This window comes from Pyxicephalus adspersus, chromosome 3, assembly GCF_032062135.1.
Source record: "Pyxicephalus adspersus chromosome 3, UCB_Pads_2.0, whole genome shotgun sequence".
Taxonomy (NCBI): domain Eukaryota; kingdom Metazoa; phylum Chordata; class Amphibia; order Anura; family Pyxicephalidae; genus Pyxicephalus; species Pyxicephalus adspersus.
Genome location: NC_092860.1, coordinates 75,677,754 through 75,701,790, shown reverse-complemented (window position 1 = coordinate 75,701,790; position 24,037 = coordinate 75,677,754). Strand labels below are relative to the sequence as shown.

The following is a 24,037-nucleotide window of genomic DNA, read 5'->3' as shown; positions in this document are numbered from 1 at the left end:
ACCAATCCCAGGTCCAGTTAACGGTAATCGGTGTCCAGTATGGGCACTGGACAGTTGGGACATTATACAAAAGATGGAAAAATTGGACAAGCTTGGAACAAAGTAAAGGAGGAAGGTGAAACACAGACATAATAATATGGGTTATTGGATACCTGTGGCATAAACCACCATGGGCACTAAATTTGCTGTGGCTTGCTCTGCCCACTTTTTTTTTTTTTTTTACCACCCAGCTAAAAAAAAGTTCTTAGAACACTGATGCTATTCTAAAATAATAAGAATAAGAAATAAAAGGAAATCGATTAATCTGTTCCCATGAAAAAAAAATATTGGCATATTATGTATTGATGGGGCTGTATGAAATAATTTAAACACTGCTTAATACTAAAATACATAAATACAAAAGCAATTAGATGAACTAAATGAACATGTAACCTCACTTTAACTTGCTGAGAAGAGTCAAGTGACTACTAGGATGGTGCTGAGAAGGGAGGAGGAGAAGTTATGTAATTCACAGAGCGTTATAGCGCGGGTTGTTCACTGAATGGTAGCAGCTGGCGTACTGACAGTCGTGGCTTTGTCTCGAGAGAGTTAAGTAAGGGTAGCGCGCGGTGTTATGACTCATTTTAACCCATACAAGTTCTAGCACAAAGGTTGTATACTAAGCAAAATATTTTGTGTCCAAACAGGACTTATACCAAGTTGGACTTATACTGAGGTACCACTGTGTTTGCATTTAAAATGATATCAAGCTTTATTAAAGTAGAGAAGGATTATTTCTGTGTTTTTTTTATGGTCTTTGTCCAGTTGTGAGATAAAACAAGTACAATGCTATCAGTCCAACAATCAAGCACAAGTTCCCCCTAGATTACCACTAAAAAAGTAATCTCTCTGGAAGCAACTTTCCTCTACCAGTATATGTAGAATTTTGGATTTTAAATCACTTTTTTTTATCTTGCTGACAATGGTCACCAATGTCAAGAAAGGGTGAATTTCCAAAGCAGGGAACCAGACAGCAATAAAAAGTACATTTTTACAGTAACTTTATCCAATACTAAAAAAGTTTATGTATATATGCCAAACTATTTTTTCAACACATATGACTTGGTCTATTTGTGTATCAGTCAGAATTTTAGTTGTTCACATTTGAAGATGTGACGGAATAATAATATATCTCATCCAAAAACAATTGTACATATTTTCTTCCACACTACGCTTCCTTATCAAAAACAAAGATGAGAACAATGGCTTTGAAAATGAATATTGGATGTATTTTATTAACATAAAAGCAGACTGTTACAACAAAACTTTACATTTTCTGCTAGTTATATAGAAATTGCCATATATTACAATTTACATTGCTACGATGAAACCACATCTATTTACAACAATAATATGACAGAAAAACAAGGCAGCATCATATACAACAAAAGATATGTTACATGGAAAGTTCATCAGATGAACAAGACATTAATTAAAGCCTAACTCCAGACAAGATTTTTTTTTAAGCTTTGGATAGAGTAGGGAGAAGGTAACACAAGACATGGGGGTTATGAAACAGGAAAGCCCAAACAGCAGAAGAACCACTTAAGCAAACTTCTCATTACTTCTGCTCTGGTATAGGGACACCCATTGCATAAAAACTTGACAGAAGCCCCTCCCCCCAATGTATCCAAACATAAACAGTTTAAACTGGAGTTAGGGATTGAAAAGGTTAATAAACCACCAAGATTCACATATTCTCAAAGGTTGAAGTCAGAGTGACATTAAGTCTTGCTTTGTTTTTGATGCTAGGCCAAACATTGTAGCAATAAAATCTTTTCATTGATACAAAAGCGATGTAAGATGACCATGAGATTTTCTGTGCAGCGAGAGACCTGGCGTTCCATTGCTAGTCGGAAGTCTTCTTTAACTCCTTTTGTAATCCCTCGGGTCACTGTGTGATGTCTGTTAGAAAAAGCATCATCTTTGCTTAGGAAGTTCATCAAGTCAAATTAAAATGCACAGATTTGTGGTGTTAAATGGCATCCCCGAGATCACCTTGCCAAAGTCAGCCTACAGCTAAACCAGTACAAGATCCCAGTGGGAACCAGTAATCCATCGTTTCGTTTATTTAGTATAAATGTCGATAGTAGAACAATGTTCTACAATCTTTGAACATATCATCAGAGTACAAACTACATTGTTATACTTTTCATGCAAGAGTAAAATACCAAATAAGTCCTTCACTAGGTGTGTTCACCCATTGTCCCCAAAGTGACAGTAACTAAATCATGTAGACCAAAGTTTTGAAGTTAAAAATGTTTTCTATACATCCCACCTTTCTTATTATTTAGGCTTCAAACAAATGTATTAATTTTTGGTCAATATAAATACATATGCTTCCATTGCTTACCTTTTGTAAATGCAAATTGCTTTGATCATTCTCTGAATTTCATACTTTGATACATTGACCCAGAATAATCAGAGGATCAGCCATGAAGATTCAACTACACTTGCTGCATGTTTGTTCAAAGTCAGAGGATCCGCAATGACAACATACCTTCTAGGTACAAAGTTATTGTTCATTGCAGCTCCTAATGGAACATTTCCTACACCAATCTTCCCCAATAGTAATGTAAATATCCACAGAGATGTGAAAATCACACAGCTAAGAGATAACTGGCAACTCTAGGGATAAGTTAGACTTTAAATGCTTCATTCTAGAGACAAATAAATAATGCATCTTGTACTGGTCTGACTTCAGTAGTGTAAACCGCGATCAGTTTACTTTAGGAACTAATACTAAAGTTGACAACAATTTTTTGTAATATAAAAGATTTTGGTTTACATCCTGTGCTGATATTACAAGCATTACAGCTTCATTTTTGCACAACAACAGTAGTCACATCTACGGATTTCTGAGACGACATATGTTATGGCAGCACAACTTTCTTTACCCATTGAGACACCTGGATATGCAAAAAATGGTAATAGCTTCACAGAGCCCCAGTTACTATGGATTAAAGAAATTGAATAAATTTCCCCACAGTACCAATCAGGATCAAACTATCCAAACCATGCCTTGTTAACAACAAGCTGGTACAGGGACCATAGGGTGTTCAGTATATATATATATATATTTTTTTTTTTGAAACCAGTCATATTTATGTGCACACAACAATAATAGTTCCAACTAAATGTTTTCCACTGGACAACAAATACCATTCTTACACAAAAAAAACATTGTAGTAAGTATTGTCAATTCTTCTGGCTGCCATAAGATAGCTCAGACAGTGTGAAGTGTCAAAGAAACCTTCATCTATATCTGTAGTGTAAACGCTCCAGTGATTAACAAAAAGTCAAGCAGACAGAAAACAAACTGAATACTTTGATTTTGCCCCACATGTAATGTGCAGTTTATAATCAGTCTGTTCAAATAGAAGCAAACCTTCTGCTACATGCGGATGTGATATGAAACAATTCATGTAAGAACTCCATGCAATTACAGACATTTACAAAGTAAAGTAATTGCTGTTTTCTTAAAAAAAAAAAAAAAAAAAAAAAAATAAATTAAAATAATAATAAATCTATATGAATCTTATGTACGAGTGCTGCCACTTGGAAACAAATACCAGTCGCTCATGGGGAAGAATGTTGAATGCCACGATATTACAATCAAAATGGAGAACAATAAAATAAAATGGAAATTTATATATATATATGGCCAAAATGCTGTACAACGAACATCAAAAAACTATGGGGCTGTGAGTAAAAATGTTGACAGACAGGACATCATAAGCAGGCTTTGTGGACTTGGTACCTGTCACTGGTTGTTAGGCTGGCCTGTAGAACAGGTATGAATTCCTGCTGCAGCAGCCCCAGGGTAGTGCTAGAGCTCCTTTAAAACAATAAACAGTAATATTCAAACATTCAAAACCCTCATCTGCTACATCAAACTGGAACAGGTTTGAAAATACAGATGGAAGAGCACATATTGTATTGTATTACATACAAAACAGGTTATCATCAGAGAAACCCCTATTTCAAAAAGAAGAGCCAGATATATAGGCATCCGAATTGATGTGCACATTTCTGACTTTACTTTAAAATGTGTCTTAGCCTCAACCTCTAGCAGCTTCCTGAGTGGTCCTACTGGTTTAATTGATAGGTGCTCACCAACAGGGACATTAAAAAGGCTGCTAAGACATAGCTAAGCTCCACTATAAAGCAAAATGTCAAGATATTTCTGTTCACTAACCTAAATCTATGGAGCTAGTCATAATATTGACCCGTGGCTTTTACAGATCATTTCAGCTACCTTACACCTCAAGCAAAACACAGAGACAGCCAGCAGGTTTTAGCTTTTCAAGTGTGAAACAAGAAATACAAAATTGCAAAATGAAGCGTGATTAGATCAAATCACAGAACCTTACCTATGTGTGTGTGCTGGGCAAGAGATTTTACTGTCAGTACCGAAAGGTGCTTTTATGGAAGAGTGCTTGAATCGTGAAATACATGTAAAGCTGATCTCTGGGCTCCTCTTTATTCACCCCCCACCCTCCCCAATGAAAAACTAAATATCCTTTTTACTAATTTAAAGCTACAGCCACCATACACTACAATCTTACCCCCCTTTTCTGTAAACAGAAAAGCCCCCTCTTTTGGTGTCCAAGTTACTGCTTGCGGTATGTGGACACTTCCTATTGGCTCTCCAGCAGTGGGATCCTCTGAGGAGTCTACAGCACTAACTTGAGCATAGGAATGCTACTGGAATCTAACAATTTTAGCCCAAATTTAGTGTAGTATTTTCTATACCCTAACTACATCAATATAATAACAAACATGATTGCATGAATAATACAATGTGGATTATGGCTCTCAAGGGCTCTGACCTAGCTTTATTAACCACCTTGCCAGTATTACTGCATAAGTAAACTTGAAATGTCCATATCTTTTAATGGCCTGGATATGTGATTATCTTATAACTTCAACTGATTGAATACAAACCTAGGGCAACTATTGGGACAATCTAAAATTGTTTCAGGTTCTCTACTTGCAGTTTGATATTGTCAGTAAAGAACTTTGCACACCAACATATGGTTCAAGAAAGGCTTCAGTATCATATATGAGAAGTTTATCAAGTCTTTTATTACTGAACATGACATAGTTCTTAGTTGTTAGTTGTTTATGTGTGGACAGGCACATACATAACACATGCTCATTGATGTCAACTATTTTTTCTGTATTCAGAACAGAAAATACATTTTACCAAGCTTGTATTAGGTAACAGAACAAATTCTTTCTTCTTCATGGAAGATAAAATGTTCTCACATATGAATACCTTGATTTGAAATTCGGTTTGTTCAGAAGAATGAGAACAATATATATTTTTTTCTTAATACTCTTAAGACAATCCGTGGAAACACAAACTGCAACAAAGGTTCAAACTCCTCAGCACTCTACTCAACTACTTCTTTGCATGGAACCCGCTATGTTTACCGCATGCATAGCACTTGCAACAAAACAAGCAGTGGTCTATATATGCACTATCAATAGTAAATAGAAAATACTTACTTAAGCAAAACACCTTGATTAGGGATTAGTTCCAAGTGAATCTTACCCCCTTCCTGCGTTCTTAAATATGCAAATTCCTCAAGCATATCAATATCTGCAGATATTAAGGAAGAAATATACAGTGCAGTTTTGTTCTGGAAACAAACTAATTTCTCCTTTCCCATGGTATCACTGTCATTTTTACCTGCTCTTCTTCCAATCTCAGGATCTATGGCCATCCTATTTTCTGAACAGAAATGTAACTACTGTGCATAAACAAGAGTTCACTCATTCCAGAACCAAGGGTATGTCATTCAATGAGCTGCACATGCACATCACAGTGTATATTTTAAAGAAGGCTGTAGACAAGAAGGTAATAGCATTGCTCTTTTGCACTAGTAAGCATGTCTGCTCAAAATTTTATTTTTAGTTAAATTCCACTTAAACACATATACTTAATATGTTTTCGTTAAACATGACAGGATCACACTAATTTATTTCCTCCCATGCAGAGAATAATTCAGAAAGATTATATATTACCCTTTTTAAAGTGTGTCATAAACACAACATAAAATACATGTCAAACTTTCCTGCCGCTGGCTCAGATGTCAAAAACAGCAGCTTCCAACCTATCATCTGAGTGCTTGCAACTCAATGTAGAAGATCAGTAACAACTTCTTCCTATGCAAAGTTTTTTTTAAAGGTTTATAGAATTTGAAACAAAATGCAGTGTATAACAGTAAATATACGTAATTGGGTATAATTGTTGCCATTTGTCCTGGTAATACTACAAATACAGTGACTAATAATCTGAATGCCACAGCTAGCAATAAGTCTAATAGCTATCACAAATTCAATAGTAAAAGGATACTTGTTATATAGTTGAAGAAGTTTTCATACTGGAAATTTCCTTGCTGACATATCTTGCCTATGGCTTTTAGAAAGAGGATTTCCCCTTTTGGCCAGTCATGCTGCAGTAACACAATAAGATGTCCCAGAGCCATGTCATCCCTATTATCAGACAATGCCCTTAGCTACAAAATATAAATAAAAATAGCCATTACTGCAAAATATTGACAAACATATATTTTACAATTTAAATACTAGGATATGACAATCCTTACAATAGGAAACAGAGAATATTACTTACACTTCAACCCTTCATACTTTTCACTTCAGGCAGATGGAAGAATTCAAAGAAAACCAGTAAAGCATATTTCCATTTTATATCGATAACTAAAAATTCCTGAAATAGAGACCTCTTCTCTCAGTTTGCCCTATTTCCCTATGGGGATGGCATCAGTTATTCTTTTCCATATTTCTTTACTTTTTACTTTAACAAATGTGGTACACTCACCTTTACACTTGCCAACAACAGCTGAAGACAGTAAGGCATTACATATTTACTAACACAGGGTAGCAGCTTGAGGTCGGAACCTTAAACACAAAAAAAGAAAGCATGCTGGTAAATTCACATTGTACAAATATTTTTTTTGCACTAAGCAAAGACATACAATATTTAACCAAAGCCACTTAATGGGCTAAAATTAAAGCCGAAAACACATCAATAAGAAAACAAAAGCCTGTCAAATGCTTAGAGATAATAAGCACTAAATAAGAAAACAATAGTTTTGAACAAGCTTTGGTTAGAAAAAAGTCATAATATTGGGTCAGGAAGACAAGTCCTACTTTGGAGAGCCTGTCTATGACTTGATCAACACAAGCCTTTCAAGGGTGAAAAACAAGTCATGGTTAAAGACAACTTGTCAGGGACTGCATCTGCTGTTTTTGAAGGTACAAAAAATTACCCTCGTCCTTGCTTTACCATCTAGTCAGTTTTAGTCCAACTATATGCATAATATGAGCCCTATGTCAGGAATTTAGCTAGAAATTTTATTTTTGCAGTGGATGATTTTAAAATATGCGTATTAAGAATAGCAAAAACCATAAGTTATAATTTGTTTATAAAGTTTCAGAATCACTTCAGTATTATGTTTTTCACCTAAAATTGTGCTAAGCTCATGCTGCTGCAAGTCAGCATATGAAAAGTATAAAGTTGAGAAAAGTTTTTTTTAGGTGGTGGTGGTTGGGGTGCATTGGAAGTCCATTCAAAATGTATACACAAAATACATGTACACACTGTCTTTTTCAAACCCCCCTCTCCTTGTACTGTACATACAATACAGTGTGTTTTGTGATTTGGCAAGGAGAGGAGGAGGGAATGAAAAAAGCCTTGAACCAAAACCGTAGCCCTCATATCTGGAGCTGTTGCAACTACAGAGGGTGTAAAAGAACAATGTTTTTTTAACTGACATACGTTAACATGGATAATAATTACACACTCCACGGTAACTTTAATGTAGCAAGACATTAAAAATAAAATACAGAAATTTTGTAACACAAAGAAGGATAGGGTGTGAAATACTGAATGCTAACATGCTCGCAATAATGCACTGTAGATGTATGAGAGAGTCTAAATATGAATACATGCATGTAAACCTTTTCTGAATTTAGATTTGACTTTGGATTGCTCCTCTCTTGATTTGGAGATCTCCTGGAGTGGGGGCACAATGAAGTTCATCAGCTCCAAAACCTTCTCACATGTGAGCTAAGGAAAGAATAAACACTGGTTGGTAATATTCACATAAAACGTTGTTGACATGTTCATGTGAAACATACATAAACCAAATATAACCATATACTCAGTTGGTCTCTTTTAACCCCCCTAGCGGTATTCCCGAGTGTGACTCGGGGTGGAAAAAATTGCAAAAAGCGGTAATCCCGAGTCACACTCGGGGTACTTTTGAGGGTCCCTCTTACCTTATCCCCGCGCTCCAGCGACGATCTCACGATCCCGCTGTGATGGCGGGGCGCTTCTCCGTCTGGAAATTTAAAAGCAGATTACGAGTAATCTGCTTTTAAATACCGCCCGGGTCCCCACCACCCCGATGCACGCATCTGCAGTTAGATGCGATGTACCATGCAGGATTTCTGCTTGGTGCATCGCATCTAACTGCAGATGCGATCACCAATAGTAAATCCCTAATATAATAAATAAGTATAATAATTATACCCGGGAGTTAATCCTAAGAATTACAGGCCCACAATATAAACAAAAATTTCTACGCAAAAAAAATAGGATCACTTTTTGCATCAAAAAATGACAGAATTAGAACGCTAGGGGGGTTAATTAAGGTAGTTGCACAGTACTGTTAACATTACACACAAATTTAATAGTTTTATTTGGGGACACCAAATAAAACTATTAAATTGGTTTGGGAAGCAAATTCACTATTGAAACTATTAAAAAAAACATTAAAATTAATTAAAATTTATTAATTAATTAATTACAATTAAAATTAATTACATTAAAATTAATTAGGTCATTCAAGAGTAAAAAAAGCAGATGCAAAAATGTACCTTATATTCTCCTAGGGCAAAATGGCAGGCAGCAAGCTGGATTAGTGACCTTTGCTGCTCCAGGCTTCCTTGACTCATGATCTGCTGTGATGGTGAGTGAGGTCCCTGCAGAGCTGCCATGAGGTGAAGACTGTTGATAGCTTTCTTGTGCTGTCCCTATATTAACATAGAAGACAAACACATCTGAAGTGCATATTTCCATGTTTGCTAATATGGATTCTCTGGTACCTTGGCATATATCAATTTTTGCTTCCGAAAGTGCTCATCTACCTGATAGATAACCATATCTGTAAGAAAGATCCTTAACCACAGCCAGGTGTCCGTCTTCCATGGTAAGCAAATTCTAGAAAACTCTAACAAGAAAAAAAAAAAGTAATTTTACAGAAACGCAGGAGTTCACAGCTCATATGTTCTGTAGCAGATAGCTAGACATTTTATTTGGGCATCATTTAAACTAAGAAAACACTATATTGTATGAGGATACCACACAGCCCACAGGTGAAAATGCTGTGAAGCAGGTATGTTCAAAAAGGCAACAGCCCTAGAAAATATTCGTAAAATAAAGACTTTACATATAATATTTTACATATTGTGACATAGCACAGGGGATCGCTCATTGTAACGGGATGCTTGCAGGGCAGATAAGAGGCAACCGACAGCAAATGTTCAAAATAACCGCAGTTATGTTTATGAAGCCAGGTGTTACAGCACACTCTCGACAACTTTATAACAAAACAATTAACAGTAGCCCGGCTGGGCAACTAGCTGCCTCACTTTAGGTATGCTAGCTCTCTGTTCACTTGTAAGCCCCAGTGGTACACAGTTCATGTATAAATGGGGTAAATTGAGTCCACTCATAGTTCATGCAGTCTTGGAAAGCTCAGTCCAAAGTCTCCTCTCCAGTTCTAGGGGACCTATGTCATAATCTCCCCCCAGTCAGCCTGGAACACTATGTCTCTCTCTCTCAGCCTGGAACCCTCTGGCTCTCTCTCTCAGCCTGGAACCCTCTGGCTCTCTCTCTCAGCCTGGAACCCTCTGGCTCTCTCTCAGCCCGGAACCCACTCTGGCTCTCTCTCAGCCCGGAACCCACTCTGGCTCCCTTCTCAGCCCCTGACTGATCACTCACTTCCCTTGCACCTGGGTGCAGGTGAATATAACCCAAATCAGGGTTGGGTTGGGCCAAGGAACCCACCCGTCACTTCCCTTGGCCGGCTACAGGGCCCTAAAGAACCAGGTTTCTTTTCTAAAACCTATACAAACACATTGACACACTCTTTCCCTGGAGCCTTTAACACTTTCCCTGCCATTTCCCCACTATTTCTGACCTTTTTTGGGACACTCTGTCACAATATACATAATACAATTGTAAAACTCCAGTTAAAATACCAATAAACATCATATTACTTTAAAACATGTAACCAAAACATAGTTTAAAATTACTTTAAAAAAAAAAAAAAAAAAACTTTTGGCAGGAATGAGTTACTATCAATGATATATATAAAAATAAACATGAAATGCTTTTTAATGGTATAATTATCCTTTAAAAAATCCAATCTTAGCTTTGAGAACATATAAATCTACATGTCATTCATGCATGTATTGTAGCAGCTCTGTACCTTTGTCAAGGGCATCTGCAGAGTGCAAAAGGTCCCAGCATTCTCTCGCCATTTTAAAACTTTCAAGTACTTCATTAGGATTAGAGAGATCATTTTTATTTACAATCACATGCCGACTTCGATTTTTTCCAGACAGATCCTCATCATCTGAGCTCTGTGAAATTAAAGATAAATTAGGAACATATTTAGAGAAATTCATAAACCATCATGTATGTCCATGTATTTTTTTTCCAAGGGTAAACAAAAACTAAAACTGCAAAAAGGGTATTTATTTGTTTATAGAAGGAGAAAGTCAATATTTGGCAAGTGGAATATGTTTAGAGAAAATTCAAATTCTTGATTGCTACAAATCATTATTATTCACAATTGCAGCAGACATACATTTTGTAGGTCAATATACACTGATCAGCTAAAACAATAAAACCAACTGCCTAATGTTATGTAGGTCCTTCCTCTAAGCTTTCAAACCTGCTCTAACCTCTGGAGGCATGGGCTTCAAAAGACTTATCTTGTGGATAGCAGCAGGTCCTCAAAGTCCCACTGCCTATGTTATCTAGCCTTCTGAGGTAAATTTTACATGCACCAAAATATCCACATACTCTATAAGAAAGTTTGATTTATCAGACCAAGTTCTAATGCTCACATATCCAGTGTAGGTGCTTTCAGAATACAGGGGTGAGCACATGCATTCTGAATGGTCTGAGACTACACAGAAAGCTGTGGTGAACTTATACCTTTATCTTATGGCCAGCATTACATTTTCAGCACTTTTTGCTGTAATGGCACTTTAGTAGTAGTGCAAAACTTGCAATAGTATTAGTAGATACAAACCATTGCATACTTGGAAGACTCCCACAATAATTGCCATTTTAAAGATGCTCCGACTCATCTAGACATCACAATGTGGCCCATGCCAAAGTCACTCAAATACTTATGCTTGCTCACCTTTCCTGTTTCTAACACATCAACTTTAGAAACTAACTGGTAACTTGCTACCTAATATATCGCACCCCTTGACAGGAGCCATTGTAACCAGATAGTCAATGTTATTCACTTTACTTGTCAGTGGTTTTATTGTTTTGGCTTATCAGTGTAAAAGTTTCAGTTTACCAGTTTTCAAATGAACTTTAAAAAAGTGTGTCCAGGCAATTTTTTAGAGGTTGAAAAGGGAAATATTTTATACACTGCACTACATTTAACATGATGATTTCTGAAAATCTTACAAAATAATGTCATTCAGTACAAAAATGAGCTGTAGCTGAAAGGTACCATGCAGAGACAGAGAGACTTTTTTTAACAGTTAACAGTAATTCACTGAAATAAACTAAAAATGCCAGAGGGTTAGCAGGCCACAAGTTCAAGTACTTGACTCAAGGTTAAGTCATAGCACCCACATAATGTCAGGATCTTGTCCCAAAGCAGAGCCTGTCTATGACACAATACAGTTCATGCACTTTTGATATATAACCTTATATACAATAATACCAGTTTAATGTGTAAAATGTAACCAAGGCAATGGTAGCTTTTTGACACTTTCCCCAGTAGGTGCTGACAGGGAACTTTCTAGCACTGACAAGTTCTGTAGCATTGACTAACTTTTTGAACAATGTGAAGCAAATACTTTACTGAACATTCATCTTTGTTGAGATATAAAGCTTAGTATAAACTTAATACACCAGTCTCCGCGTTTGGTATATTAATTACAAAATGCGGAGATTGTGAATTTTGAAACAGACACCTAATGCATAAAGTGGTAAGATCTGTAAAATTCCTTTAGGCTTAGTCTACACAGACGTTATCCTGAGGCTTTAAAAGCCCATGTTTGAAATTCCCATGCATTCCAATGGGCTTATCTACACCAGGGCGTTCTTTGAGGCACATTTGAGCGTTATCTATAACCCTGCTTGCAACGTTTAAAAAATTAAAATGCGGGGTGAATGCTGGAAAACACAAGTAAAAGCTTCCATTGATTTCAATGGGGCGTTTTCCTGCATTTAAAAGAAATTAAACGTAAACGAGTTAAAATTGCAGAAAAATGTGGCATAGACGTTTTCCAGTGTTTTAAAGGCAAGCTTTAAAACGCTAATAAAAGTGCATAAAAACACAGTAGGAACCTTTACATGCGTTTTTTTTAAAATGTCCGTGTAGACCCAGCCTTACTGAACAGGACACCAGAAGGTACAATGTATAAAATTTTTAGGCATAAACTTGTTTTTTATGGATCACATAACATGTACAATGTACATAGAGATCTGAATGATATCACCATTACTGAACAAAACATAGTCATCAAAGCACAGGCTGCCTGCATGCAGTGGTAGCATCCAATACATTTTCAGAACAATAACTAAAAATACCATTGTTTTTTCTCTACTGTCTGCAAGTTTTCTTTTTTTGTGAATGTGCTTGCCGGAGCTGAGTTCCACTTCACTGAAAACATTTGGAATGTCTTCAAGGAGTACAATGGGTACTTGGCTTGGAGTATTAGGTCCTTTGAATGAAACAACATTTTAATTAGGAAAAAATGTTTCAACACCAACAATACATCTGAAACAACTAGTTAACTAGTTACTAGGTATTATAACTAATCCCATATGCAAAGACTGGCTAGCCCCACCTGGCTACTGCTGTAATGTCCCACTTTAATAATTGATGATATATATATATATATATATATATATATATATATATATATATATATATATATTCAAAGATGTGAGCAAATAAGGCTGAACCAGCTGTGCTTTAAATACGTGACTTAATATATTTGCCCATATCTTTGCATTAACCAGCAGTTGACCACAACGGGAATCAACAATTGCATTTCACTACCTTCTTACTTTTTACTTTCCTACTTTTTGAATATGGTGATGTAACTTTATAGTGGATATATCACAACACCTCATGATTTATCCAACTGCAGTATGATTTTAACCACTGCAGTATTTGATGGTAAAGAGTATATTAAATCAATCCATACAACCTCACACTGAGGGCTTCTACAATATAGATTCCCAATCATTCAGAATAATTTTTTAATCACATGAACATCTATACTCAAATGCAATAGCAACAGCAGCTTTTAAAACAGTTAACTGACCAACCTTTCAGCCATTAATACTAGCAATTTGGTGCTCTGTGGATATCTGCTGCAAATGTTTTCATTACAGGAATTGTCATATAGTTGTTTAATGGTATTGTGTTCATAGAGTACGACTAATCATTGAGTTGGGAGTGATGTGTAAGTTGTAAAGAAATTTATAAAACAATCAATGTTTAAAAAAAAAAAAACAAATAAAATTGCCTATGTTAAGTATAATAGTATTTAGCTACCAAAGTTGGTTGTGCCCTATGACCCTTTGCCCAAACACACTCACCTTGGAAGAGGGATGGCTGGATGGCACTAATATAGTGGTAAACACTTTTGAAAAAAATGAGGGTAGTAGAATAGACAATCTGACTCTTATATTTTGCATGAGCCTCATTATCAAAATTGCTGATGTACCGGTAGAGTTCTTTCACACGATGAAATAGATCATTAAAGTTCCTAAATAAAACAATACAAATGTTGACAAATATATGTAAATGTTAAGTAGATACAGTTAGGTCCATAAATATTTGGACAACATTTTTCTAATTTTGGTTCTGTACATTACAACAATTAATTTTAAATAAAACAACTCAGATGCAGTTGAACTGCAGACTATCAGCTTTATTTCAGTGGGTTGAACAGAAAGATTGCATAAAAATGTGAGGAACTAAAGCCTTCTTTTAACACTATCACTTCATTTCAGGGGCTCAAAAGTAATTGGACAATTGACTCAAAGGCTATTTCATTGGCTGGTGTGGGCATGGAAGGGCGGGTGCTTGTATATGGAATATTTTGCTCAGAACAGACAACATGCGGTCAAAAGAGCTCTCCATGCAGGTGAAACAAGCCATCCTTAAGCTGCAAAAACAGAAAAAATACATCCGAGAAACTGCTACAATATTAGGAGTAGCAAAATCTACAGTTTGGTACATCATGAGAAAGAAACAAAAGCACTGGTGAACTCAGCAACGCCAGAAGACCTGGACGTCCACGGAAGATAACAGTGGTAGATGATCACAGAATCATTTCATATAGTGAAAAGAAACCCCTTAACGACAGCCAACCAAGTGACCAACACTCTCCAGGAAGTAGGCGTATCGATATCCAAGTCTACCATAAAGAGAAGACTGCATGAAAGTAAATACAGAGGGTGCACTGCAAGGTGCAAGCCACTCATAAGCCTCAAGAATAGAAAGGCTAGATTGGACTTTGCTAAAAAAAAAACAAAAAAAAACATCTAAAAAAGCCAGCACAATTCTGGAAAAACATTCTTTGGACAGATGAAACCAAGATCGACCTTTACCAGAATGATGGCAAGAAAAAAGTATGGAGAAGACATGGAACAGCTCATGATCCAAAGCATACCACGTCATCTGTAAAACATGGCGGAGGCAGTATGATGGCTTGGGAGTGCATGGCTGCCAGTGGCACTGGGACACTAGTGTTTATCCATGATGTGACACAGGACAGAAGCAGCCGAATGAATTCTGAGGTGTTCAGAGACATACTGTCTGTCACCTGATCTGAACCCAATTGAGCATGCATTTCATTCGTTAAAGACTAAACTTGGGACAGAAAGGCCCACAAACAAACAGCTACTGAAAGCCGCTGCAGTAAAGGCCTGGCAGAGCATTAAAAAGGAGGAAACCCAGCATCTGGTGATGTCCATGAGTTCAAGACTACACGCTGTCATTGCCAGCAAAGGGGTTTTCAACCAAGTATTAGAAATGAACATTTTATTTTTAGCTTTTTAATTTACTTTAAGCTTTTTAATTTTCAATTACCTTTGAGCCCTGAAATGAAGTGACTGTGTTAATAAAAGGCTTTAGTTCCTCACATTTTTATGCAATTTTTTGCTCAACCCAATAAATTAAACCTGAAAGTCTGCAGTTCAACTGCATCTGAGTTGTTTCATTTACAATTAGTTGTGGTAATGTACAGAACCAAAATTAGAAAAAAGTTGTTTCTGTCCAAATTTTTATGGACCTAACTATATATGGATTTTTTGTAAAACAAACTGTATAAATAAACTCTAGGAATAAATACTGCAGTGTTTATTGGGAAAGACATGGACATGTATTTAGTCTAACTAATGGGCAGCACGGTGGCTCAGAGGTCAGCACTCCTGCCTTTCCAGCACTGTGTCCCAGGTTCGAATATCGGACACTATCTGCATGGAGTTTGTACCTGTTTGTGTGGGTTTTCTCCCACATCCCAGAAACGTGCAGTTAGTGATGTGACTATGGACTTTGTACAGCACTGCGTAATATGTTGGTGCTATATAAATACTGTGTGATAATATTAATAATGCCTAATAATAATAATGTGGAGTTTGAACCCTAAAATAGAATTGAAGGTAAAAAGATGCTATGTTAATTGCCACATTTTCAAATAATATTTATTCCTAAGCAGTATCCTCAAAAACTCATCCTTGTTCTGGAATTTTTCTAAAATATAGCAGTACACGTCCTGGTACTTGAGTTTGCCAAGACATACAGCCTCATAGCTGTATATCTGCAGTGTGAGACCTAAAGCACTTCTACCTCTGACTGCCATAGGCAGGGAGACCCCAAGAAATACTTGTAAGAAGTCTTCTGCATACCCTTTTTGGATACAGCTTCAAGAGTTACGTTTCTATATCTCTATGTCTCACAGTACTGTACATGAAAGCATTTTATTGGGAGTGACGTATTACCTTGTTCCTTTGTCCATTTGCCATTCACATCTCATTCCAACTACGGAAAGAATCTTAAACAGCCTATCCCAGGGGTCCAAAATCTGTGAAGACTTCTCTGTAAGACCGTCAATAATATATTTCTGAGTACTTCGTTTCGTAGGAGAAAGTAGATCAGATGTTTCCTGTGATCCTGTGAATGATGAACTTGGGTATCAACAAACATAATATCAAGCAAGACGCTCTATGGCCTATTTACACCTTTGTGTTTGTGGGGCCCCCTTTTGCCTGATGAGCTTATGTCCTCTCCTCCTGTGTCACTGTCTGTATTCCTCTGTCATTTTTAGCACCTATTTAAAGTACAGCACTGCGTAATATGCTGGTGCTATATAAATCCTGTTTATTAATAAAAATAATAATAATAATATCACATGCAAGATGTCTCAGGGCCAGAGCAGTTTTGCAGACTCAAAAGGGACATCATCTTGAAAAATTTGAAGCACATACAAGTAATACATAGCTAAATGAACCTTATAATTAACCTCTGGAGTCAATCAAAAAGCAACTTATTTTCCAGAGAAAACATCAAGTATTATTTTTTGTGCTGTTGGAGTAAAATTTAATGTTGCCTTACAGAGGGATCGATAGATGTGACTAATGCTATACATGTATGTCAGTAATCAATGCTTGCATTACTTGCTATTCATATATAGCATGAAAATCCAGCTTATGCTAAACTATATGGGTATTCTTTCCAAGAGAGTTTTTATAGGTTGCACAGTAGCACGCCCTGTAAATTACTGTCTACAGTTTAAAGTCAGTTTTTTTAACATAATAACTGTCTACAGAAGAACCCATGAAATATTTATCAAGTCCACATTTTCCAAGAACCACAGCTAAAACCAATACCATATTGATTTTCAGGTAGAATAAATAATTATTGGTGCCAAGCAACTGGCCTTGGCCAAATGCATTGGATCTGGAATTATGCAGGCACCATCAGACAGGAGGGCAATAAGGCACAACTCCAGAACCCCTAAAAATCTCTTGAGGAACCCTGGTTTACAATAGCTAGTCTAAACAGTTCATATACAGCAATCAGCTGTTCACAAACTGATTTTAACAAACCAATAAATAACTCTTAGCATTACCTTTATATGTGTATAATATAAGCAGATGATGGTAATAATACCAAATTATTCAAACCTTGTTGTTGATTGTCAGTCTGAGGAGATCGTGTTACATAGTTGATATAAAATTCAGCAGCTTTGTTGAGGTACTTGTAGAGAAGGCTGGCAGGCAAACGTACATCCAGGTTGTTAATTATAAGGGGAAGAACATCACAAACTATCAAAGAAGAAAATTACAGACAATGATGTAAAAAAAAAAACCAACAACAATATTTACAGATGTTGCGATATTCAAAAATATCCATTATTTCAAAAAAGAGAACTTGAAATTCAAAAATGAAACTAAAATTTATTTCAAACATCCCTTAAATACAGAACACCTATTGTTAGGTAATGATGATGTTCCATAACAACATGCTGTGTGTGTCATATAGTGCACCATGGTAAGAAGGACTTCAAATTTCATACTGACTTTCAATTTGCACACACATATCTGTGCAGTCCTTGGAACCTTCTCTGTCTAAACCGCATTCAAATAACTAAAAGGCTAATTACTAGTCTAGAATTCAGTGACTTGTTCAATACTGTAATGATCTAACTTTAGCAAAGTTAAAAATTTTGCAAGGTGCTATGTATTTTTAAAATAAATCTGGTAGCTTTCTTTTCTCAGGCTTTTTTTTTAGATAAATTTTTTTTTAGAAAATGATTATTTTATACAATAATTTGCCTTTTTCCTACACATTCACCCAGTGCCATCAACATAGTCAAAAATAAAATACAGATATAAAACAAAATATGTGAATGCAGACATTTTATCTTACTACTAAAACATTTACCTGAACCACATTACATATAAGACACACATTAGAACACACAGTTTACAAATGAAAATATTTACAATGTTTAGGAAAACAGCATGATAAGAAGTATCAATAAAAGCAGGTTTTACTCACCAAATAGTTTCCTAAAGCAGTTTACTGGCGATTCTTGGTCCTCAAGGCTCTCAGCTTCTAAAAGTGTCTCGCCCAAGTTAACCTGGAATTAAACACTTTTTTGAATATTGAAAACAATCTGATAGTTACAATAGCTTATTGACTAATCAATGTTCATACCCCATGTTGTACAACAGTTTCTGGAAACCGCCTAAGTAAAAGCAGCAGCATTTCGGCCCGCTCCAGTGTATTAAAACATTGTTCAGTGGCTTTTAGTAACATCTCACACTGTACCCGGCCTGGGAGGGCTTCAAACAGACCTGAAAAATGTAATTATAATATAAGCAAGCTATCCCAATACCTGTATATGATACATGCAAACAATTTTTAATCACACCGAGTATGCAATCTTTCTCTAGGATATACTTATCCACAAAAGTTTATTTTTCACCTCATAGGTATGATCTACTTACTAGACTGACTAACTCAACAGAATGCATGCAAACGTTCCTAGATTTATACACATATCTATATTACAGATAATTTGTTCCTTTTATACCCTGGTAAACAAAATAAAAATCATTCTAATAGCCTGTTACTGTCACAACATACTGTAGGACATTTTTTAATTCTGTCAGAAAAAAAGGCAAAGCTAAACAGAAGCAGTGGGGCAGTTTTGGGTCAGATGTAGAATAGTTAAAAGTTAAACTAAACTAAGTTGAGAGAAAAAGGTGAACAAGCAGGTTCAATATTGCAAAAGTGACGGGCGATGGCTATTCACAAACTTTTTCTCTATGTACACTGAGCTAAGCATGCACAGCTCAGCATAAAATGCTGGACATACTGGAATACCCCTGGATGCCAGGAATGAATTAACTCCTGTGCACATGTGAAGGAGTTGCATCACTCTAGCGTGGCCAATCAACTTGGCTGAAGATTGTGAAAACAAAACCAAACAAATTTAGTGTTTATTCATAGACAAATAGGGCTTTTCTTCCTCTACCCTGCAGTAATATTGCAGCTGGATTTGTATACAGTTCCTTTGTAGGTCTGTATTACAGAGCATACTGGTGTTGCAGTAATATAATTGACAGTTACCAAAATATTTTCTTTTTTTTTGGTATTTAGGTACGGATTTTTTTCTTTTCTGGGAACCAAAACATTCAGCAACTGTCAGCCCATCAAAGTAAACACAGGGGAGTATACTTATTGGGTGATGGTTGTCAGTGGCAGTGGGATTGTCTGCTTTAAAGCTTCAACAGCCACAATATCAGTTTAGTACATCACTAATCCAGTATGTTTAACATTGTAGCAAGTACAATGATCATTATTCTTTCAAGTCATAGGAACCAATGCAGGTCACAACTTTAATTGTTGCAAAGCACAATTTCTTTCAAGACAGGTGTATGTTTAAAGTCAACTTCTAGAGATGTGAAAACTGCTGAACATTACAGCATTGTGCAGGTTCAGACCCAAACTGGCTTCTACCTCTTAAAAACTGTGTTTGCTTATCCTGACAGTCATTTCGAAGGGCAGCTGTTATCACACCAATTTCTCTCCAAACTACTGGCTGGTCACTGAAGTTCACAAACCTTGACAGAGCAAAAAGAGAGAAAACAATCCACAAAGGATTACTAACAAGTATTGAAAAATGTTTCATACAATCACACTAAACTAATCTTATGTTTGCCACTACCAGCATTGAGTTGCTTATGAGTACATGGATCTGTGACCTCATTTAAAGTGGGTGACCAAGTATAAACCAATTAATAGAGGTTTAAAAATTTTCTTAGTGTGATTTTTGGTTTAGTTGGGCTTTACACTCTTCCTTTAACAGGTATCAGTTTAATATTTTAAAAAGAGAAATTTGCAGTGCAGTAAATGACTGTTTACTGTTACAATAAATGTCATATCACAAACAATGCTGTAGCGCACCACAAAGGTTCATTAGTCAGCTCCTTCAAATGATTACATAATATACTGCAACAGATGTGAATGGGACTTAAGGAAAGATATAGAAAAAAGCTAAAAAAGAAAATGAATGTTTCCTGACCAGAAGTAAAAAAAAAACTTTCACATACAACCCTCAGAATATATTAGAACAAACACATTCCACATAATTCTGGGAGGAGAAGATATGAAATACTGAAAAAAATCAAAGGAAGATGTTTTATCTAATATTTGGAGACGTTTTGGTTTGCTGGAAGAAGGAGAGAGATGACATCTCTGCATTCTTAATAGAAACTAAATATTTTAGAAAATAAGGTCAGTAGAGCCTACTGCTAGCTTATGTATTATTGTGTGATGTAAATAAAAGATCTATCTAATAATAAATAGAAAATAAGCACATCCATCTCATAAGAATATAAATAACTTACATATCATACAACAGTCTTCCTGCTGAGGTAGTGCGTTCTGCATTTCTTTCAATATTGTACATTTCATACTGTACAAAAAAAAAAATTACAACATAAGGAGAAATTTTGGCTCAGTCTTCTGTTTCATGTATTGAAATTTTACACAAAAGGAAGGAGTGTAAATTAATAATTACTTGAAATGAAACCCTAAGCTTTAGATTTTATTCTTGTAATTCAATCATACCTAAATAGTACATGAAAAACACAAAAAGTATGACCAACTTAGAACTGTCGTTACATAAACTATTAAAAATACGACTAAAGCAGGGGTGCCTACACTTTTTTGGCTTGCAAACTACTTTTAAAATGATCAAGTCAAATAGATTTACCAACAATAAAAATGCTAAATGCATATTTATTTATTTATTTACTGAGTATGACACAGAAGTGACTGGAGCTGTGAGACGTTGAATGGCAGAACATTGCACAGACATTGCACTACAAGACTATAGTGACTGGAAAGCTACAGTTCACCTGTCATAGGAGAATGATGTGCTGCACAAGAAAAACATCTGCTAATCTGTACAAAGGTATCTCGGTAATTGAACCCTAACCCTGACCTGACTTGGCTGCCCAGCACTGCTAACCTCAGACTGCCCTCTCTGCCTCCCTCCCCACTGTACATGGAGCCTTCTCACGCACGGTTCTGCTTTATCCACCTTGTTCACTAGGAACATAACTCCTCCCCCGTCCTTATTGGGCTGTACGGAGACCTAAGGGACCAATAGGAAGTGTCCTCCAGTGAAGGACGCAAAGTTCCAGGTGTTGTCTGACAAAAGACATCCCCAGAATCCCTATTGTACAGCAGGGCTACAACCCTTTACCAACCCTAGATTTTTACCTGAGGGGTAAGGCAGGGCTCCGCGATCGACCAGTAGATCACAATCGAAGTGTTGGGCACCCCTGGACTAGAGGCTTTAGTTAACAATAAATTGAAACACTGGCCATATTATGATATTTTTCAGAATTTTTTTTTCAAAACTGAATATAAAACAACCCTTTTATATAAGGTACCGTATTTTTCGGACTATAAGACGCTCCGGCCTATAAGACGCGAAAAAGTGCGTGTTATAGTCCAAAAAATACGGTAAAATGTATATTTTTTTTTTAAGGGGGGTTTAAAATCATTTTTCTTTAAAAAAAAAAAAAATAAAGGGGTAAAGCCCCTCCTCTTCGGCCTTTATCGCTGTAGTGATATAGACCAGTGGTCGCCAACCTTTTGGACATCACGGACCACTAAATGTACAGACTCTGGACCGTGCATGCACGAAGAGCCGTGTGTCACTCATGGGGAAAGAAACTTCCCCCAGTCATAATGCCAGAACCCCCCTGCTCTCCCATCGCTGGTTCACTTTCTCATCGCAGGAGAGTGGGTGGGTTGTGTCCAATGACAAAACCTGCCCACCACTCTGAGCCTTCGGGGTCGTGCACCGGCAAGAGCTGCGGACCACAGGTTGGGGACCACTGATATAGACAGAATGGGAGAGCAGAGCCTCCTGATATGCGTGACGAGGCTCTGCTCTCCCATTCTGGCTGCTCTTTATGCACATTCCCAATCTTAAGCATGCACATAAGGAGCTTTTACCGATCTCACAAGATTTGAACTTTTTTCCCTATCTCCTGCAGATCGGGTAATGTAAGCAGAAGGGCAAAAAAGATGGCGGTGCTAGGAGACAAAGTAGGATTCCAGGACAGCGCAGGACCCAATCCAGAAAACCTCTGAAAGGATCGGCCATCTGCGAAAGTAAAGGTTTTTTTTTTTTTTTACTTTTCCTTTGCTTTAAGGTATCACAAATTATCTACATTCATAAAAAGGGACATGCACAATCTACAGCAACATTGCAAAGCCACAACTCTCAGTAGTGTGTTACCATGCACTGCAATGCAGGATGAACAAAAACACACTTACACACGTATGATGTACCACATTGGATAGGTACAAATGGGTCACTAATATACCAGATGTCTCACACTGCTCCCTCTCACCCCTGACATCAGCGAGGTATCTAGATGCTGCCTGTAATGCATGGACAGCCTTGAGGTTGTCTGTATGAGTGCCTGCAAGGCTGGGTTCCCACTATCGCTGTGTGCTGCATAATTAAAACAAAGCATGTTGGTATGCATTGCATTAGGGCAGCATATTTATTTGAATGGATTGCACAGAAAAGACATGCATGCAAGAACCAATGGCAATGCTGTGCCAAATCACAGTACACTAGGGGAAAGGTGCCATGGCAAACACAGTGGAAAAGACTTCAGAGGTGCAAGAAGCTTTACAACAGTGTCAGGAAGAAGTAATGCATGCTGTCTACTACAAAAATATCCATAATGCATTGATAGACAACAAATCCACTGGTATATTTTCTGTCATGGCAATGATAGCAGCAAATGTACTTCTGGGAGTGACAGTCTCAGTACACCCCTACAGTGTACTATGGTTCCTTCCCCTGGCCCCACATTTCTACAGAGAACTGCAGAATGAACCAAGGTGCACAGGGGAGACCAGAGATGTCATACGGATGAATAGTCCAGGTGGTAGGAGTGTATAAAACCATTCCCTCCTTGCTGCCAGGCATTGTGCAGAAAAATAATATGAATAATATACATGTATATGTGAATGTCACAGGACATCTTTGTTAGAAGGGTGATATGATTCTACCCATTGACATTTGTAATGGTAATACCCTGGCCAGGTGTATGACAAGATATGAAAGCTGTGGTGCCAACTTCTTCTTATTGTGACATTACATTTTGACTTGTGTACAGACTCATGGGGGGTGACAATACAAATGTTCTCTCCCAGTCCCAGCACTGAGGAGGCCGCACACCTGGATGTTGAAGTCCTGTGGGTAGAGGGTGCGGGCGGTGATGAGCCATGCTCTCGCCGCACACGTGTCCTCCTGTACTAGCTCCCGGGCTCTCCGTACTAGGAACTCACAATCCCCAAGTCCCGCCATGCTCAGGAACAACTTCGGCGACGTCTAATGACTTCACCGGAAATGAAAACAACCACGCATGCGCAGCCTGTAATGTCGCGGCTTAGCATTGTCAGGGTTGTTTGTGTGTATTCCGAGTGCCATAGCAATAGTGTCACGTGTCTTTTGCGCGCCTTAGTGGTGAGTGGGGAAGTGTTGTGCACGGCAAGCATGGCTCCTATTACTCCGTGTCTGCACTTATTATATCCAATAATACATTGTTCTCATTCACAGTGTCCTTCCATATATC

At 37.1% G+C, this 24,037-nt stretch overlaps 1 protein-coding gene across 3 annotated transcripts; it reads right to left on the bottom strand.

Annotated features, from left to right (window-relative positions):
* Positions 1-1,246: 1,246 nt before the first annotated feature.
* On the bottom strand, positions 1,247-23,795 carry INTS10 (integrator complex subunit 10). 3 transcript variants are annotated; one of them, XM_072405282.1, is made up of 18 exons: positions 23,641-23,795; positions 20,774-20,841; positions 19,884-19,987; positions 18,576-18,715; positions 18,417-18,498; positions 17,540-17,680; positions 16,355-16,526; positions 13,946-14,115; positions 12,926-13,059; positions 10,569-10,722; positions 9,223-9,305; positions 8,953-9,108; positions 8,032-8,140; positions 6,890-6,969; positions 6,404-6,566; positions 5,554-5,647; positions 3,800-3,877; positions 1,247-1,944 (listed from the first exon to the last, which is right to left on the bottom strand). In XM_072405282.1, exons 1-18 carry the CDS (start codon positions 23,767-23,769, stop codon positions 1,788-1,790), a joined length of 2,214 nt encoding a protein of 737 aa, XP_072261383.1. In that variant the 5' UTR covers positions 23,770-23,795; the 3' UTR covers positions 1,247-1,787. The 3 variants fall into 3 exon arrangements, with proteins under 3 accessions (XP_072261383.1, XP_072261385.1, XP_072261384.1); XM_072405284.1 differs by lacking the exon at positions 23,641-23,795 and adding an exon at positions 22,398-22,470; XM_072405283.1 differs by lacking the exon at positions 3,800-3,877.
* Between the last annotated feature and the right edge of the window lie 242 nt (positions 23,796-24,037).

What these genes read in the sequence shown, in the direction of transcription:
- INTS10 (XM_072405282.1), bottom strand. Translation starts at nt 23,769, where the DNA reads ATGGCGGGACTTGGGGATTGTGAGTTCCTAGTACGGAGAGCCCGGGAG. An exon ending in GGAAGACTGTTGTATGATAT is followed by an intron (nt 19,988 to 20,773) that starts GTAAGTTATTTA and finishes TGCTCTGTCAAG; the next exon opens with GTTTGTGAACTTCAGTGACC. An exon ending in GCAAACACAGTTTTTAAGAG is followed by an intron (nt 18,716 to 19,883) that starts GTAGAAGCCAGT and finishes TACATTTTTCAG; the next exon opens with GTCTGTTTGAAGCCCTCCCA.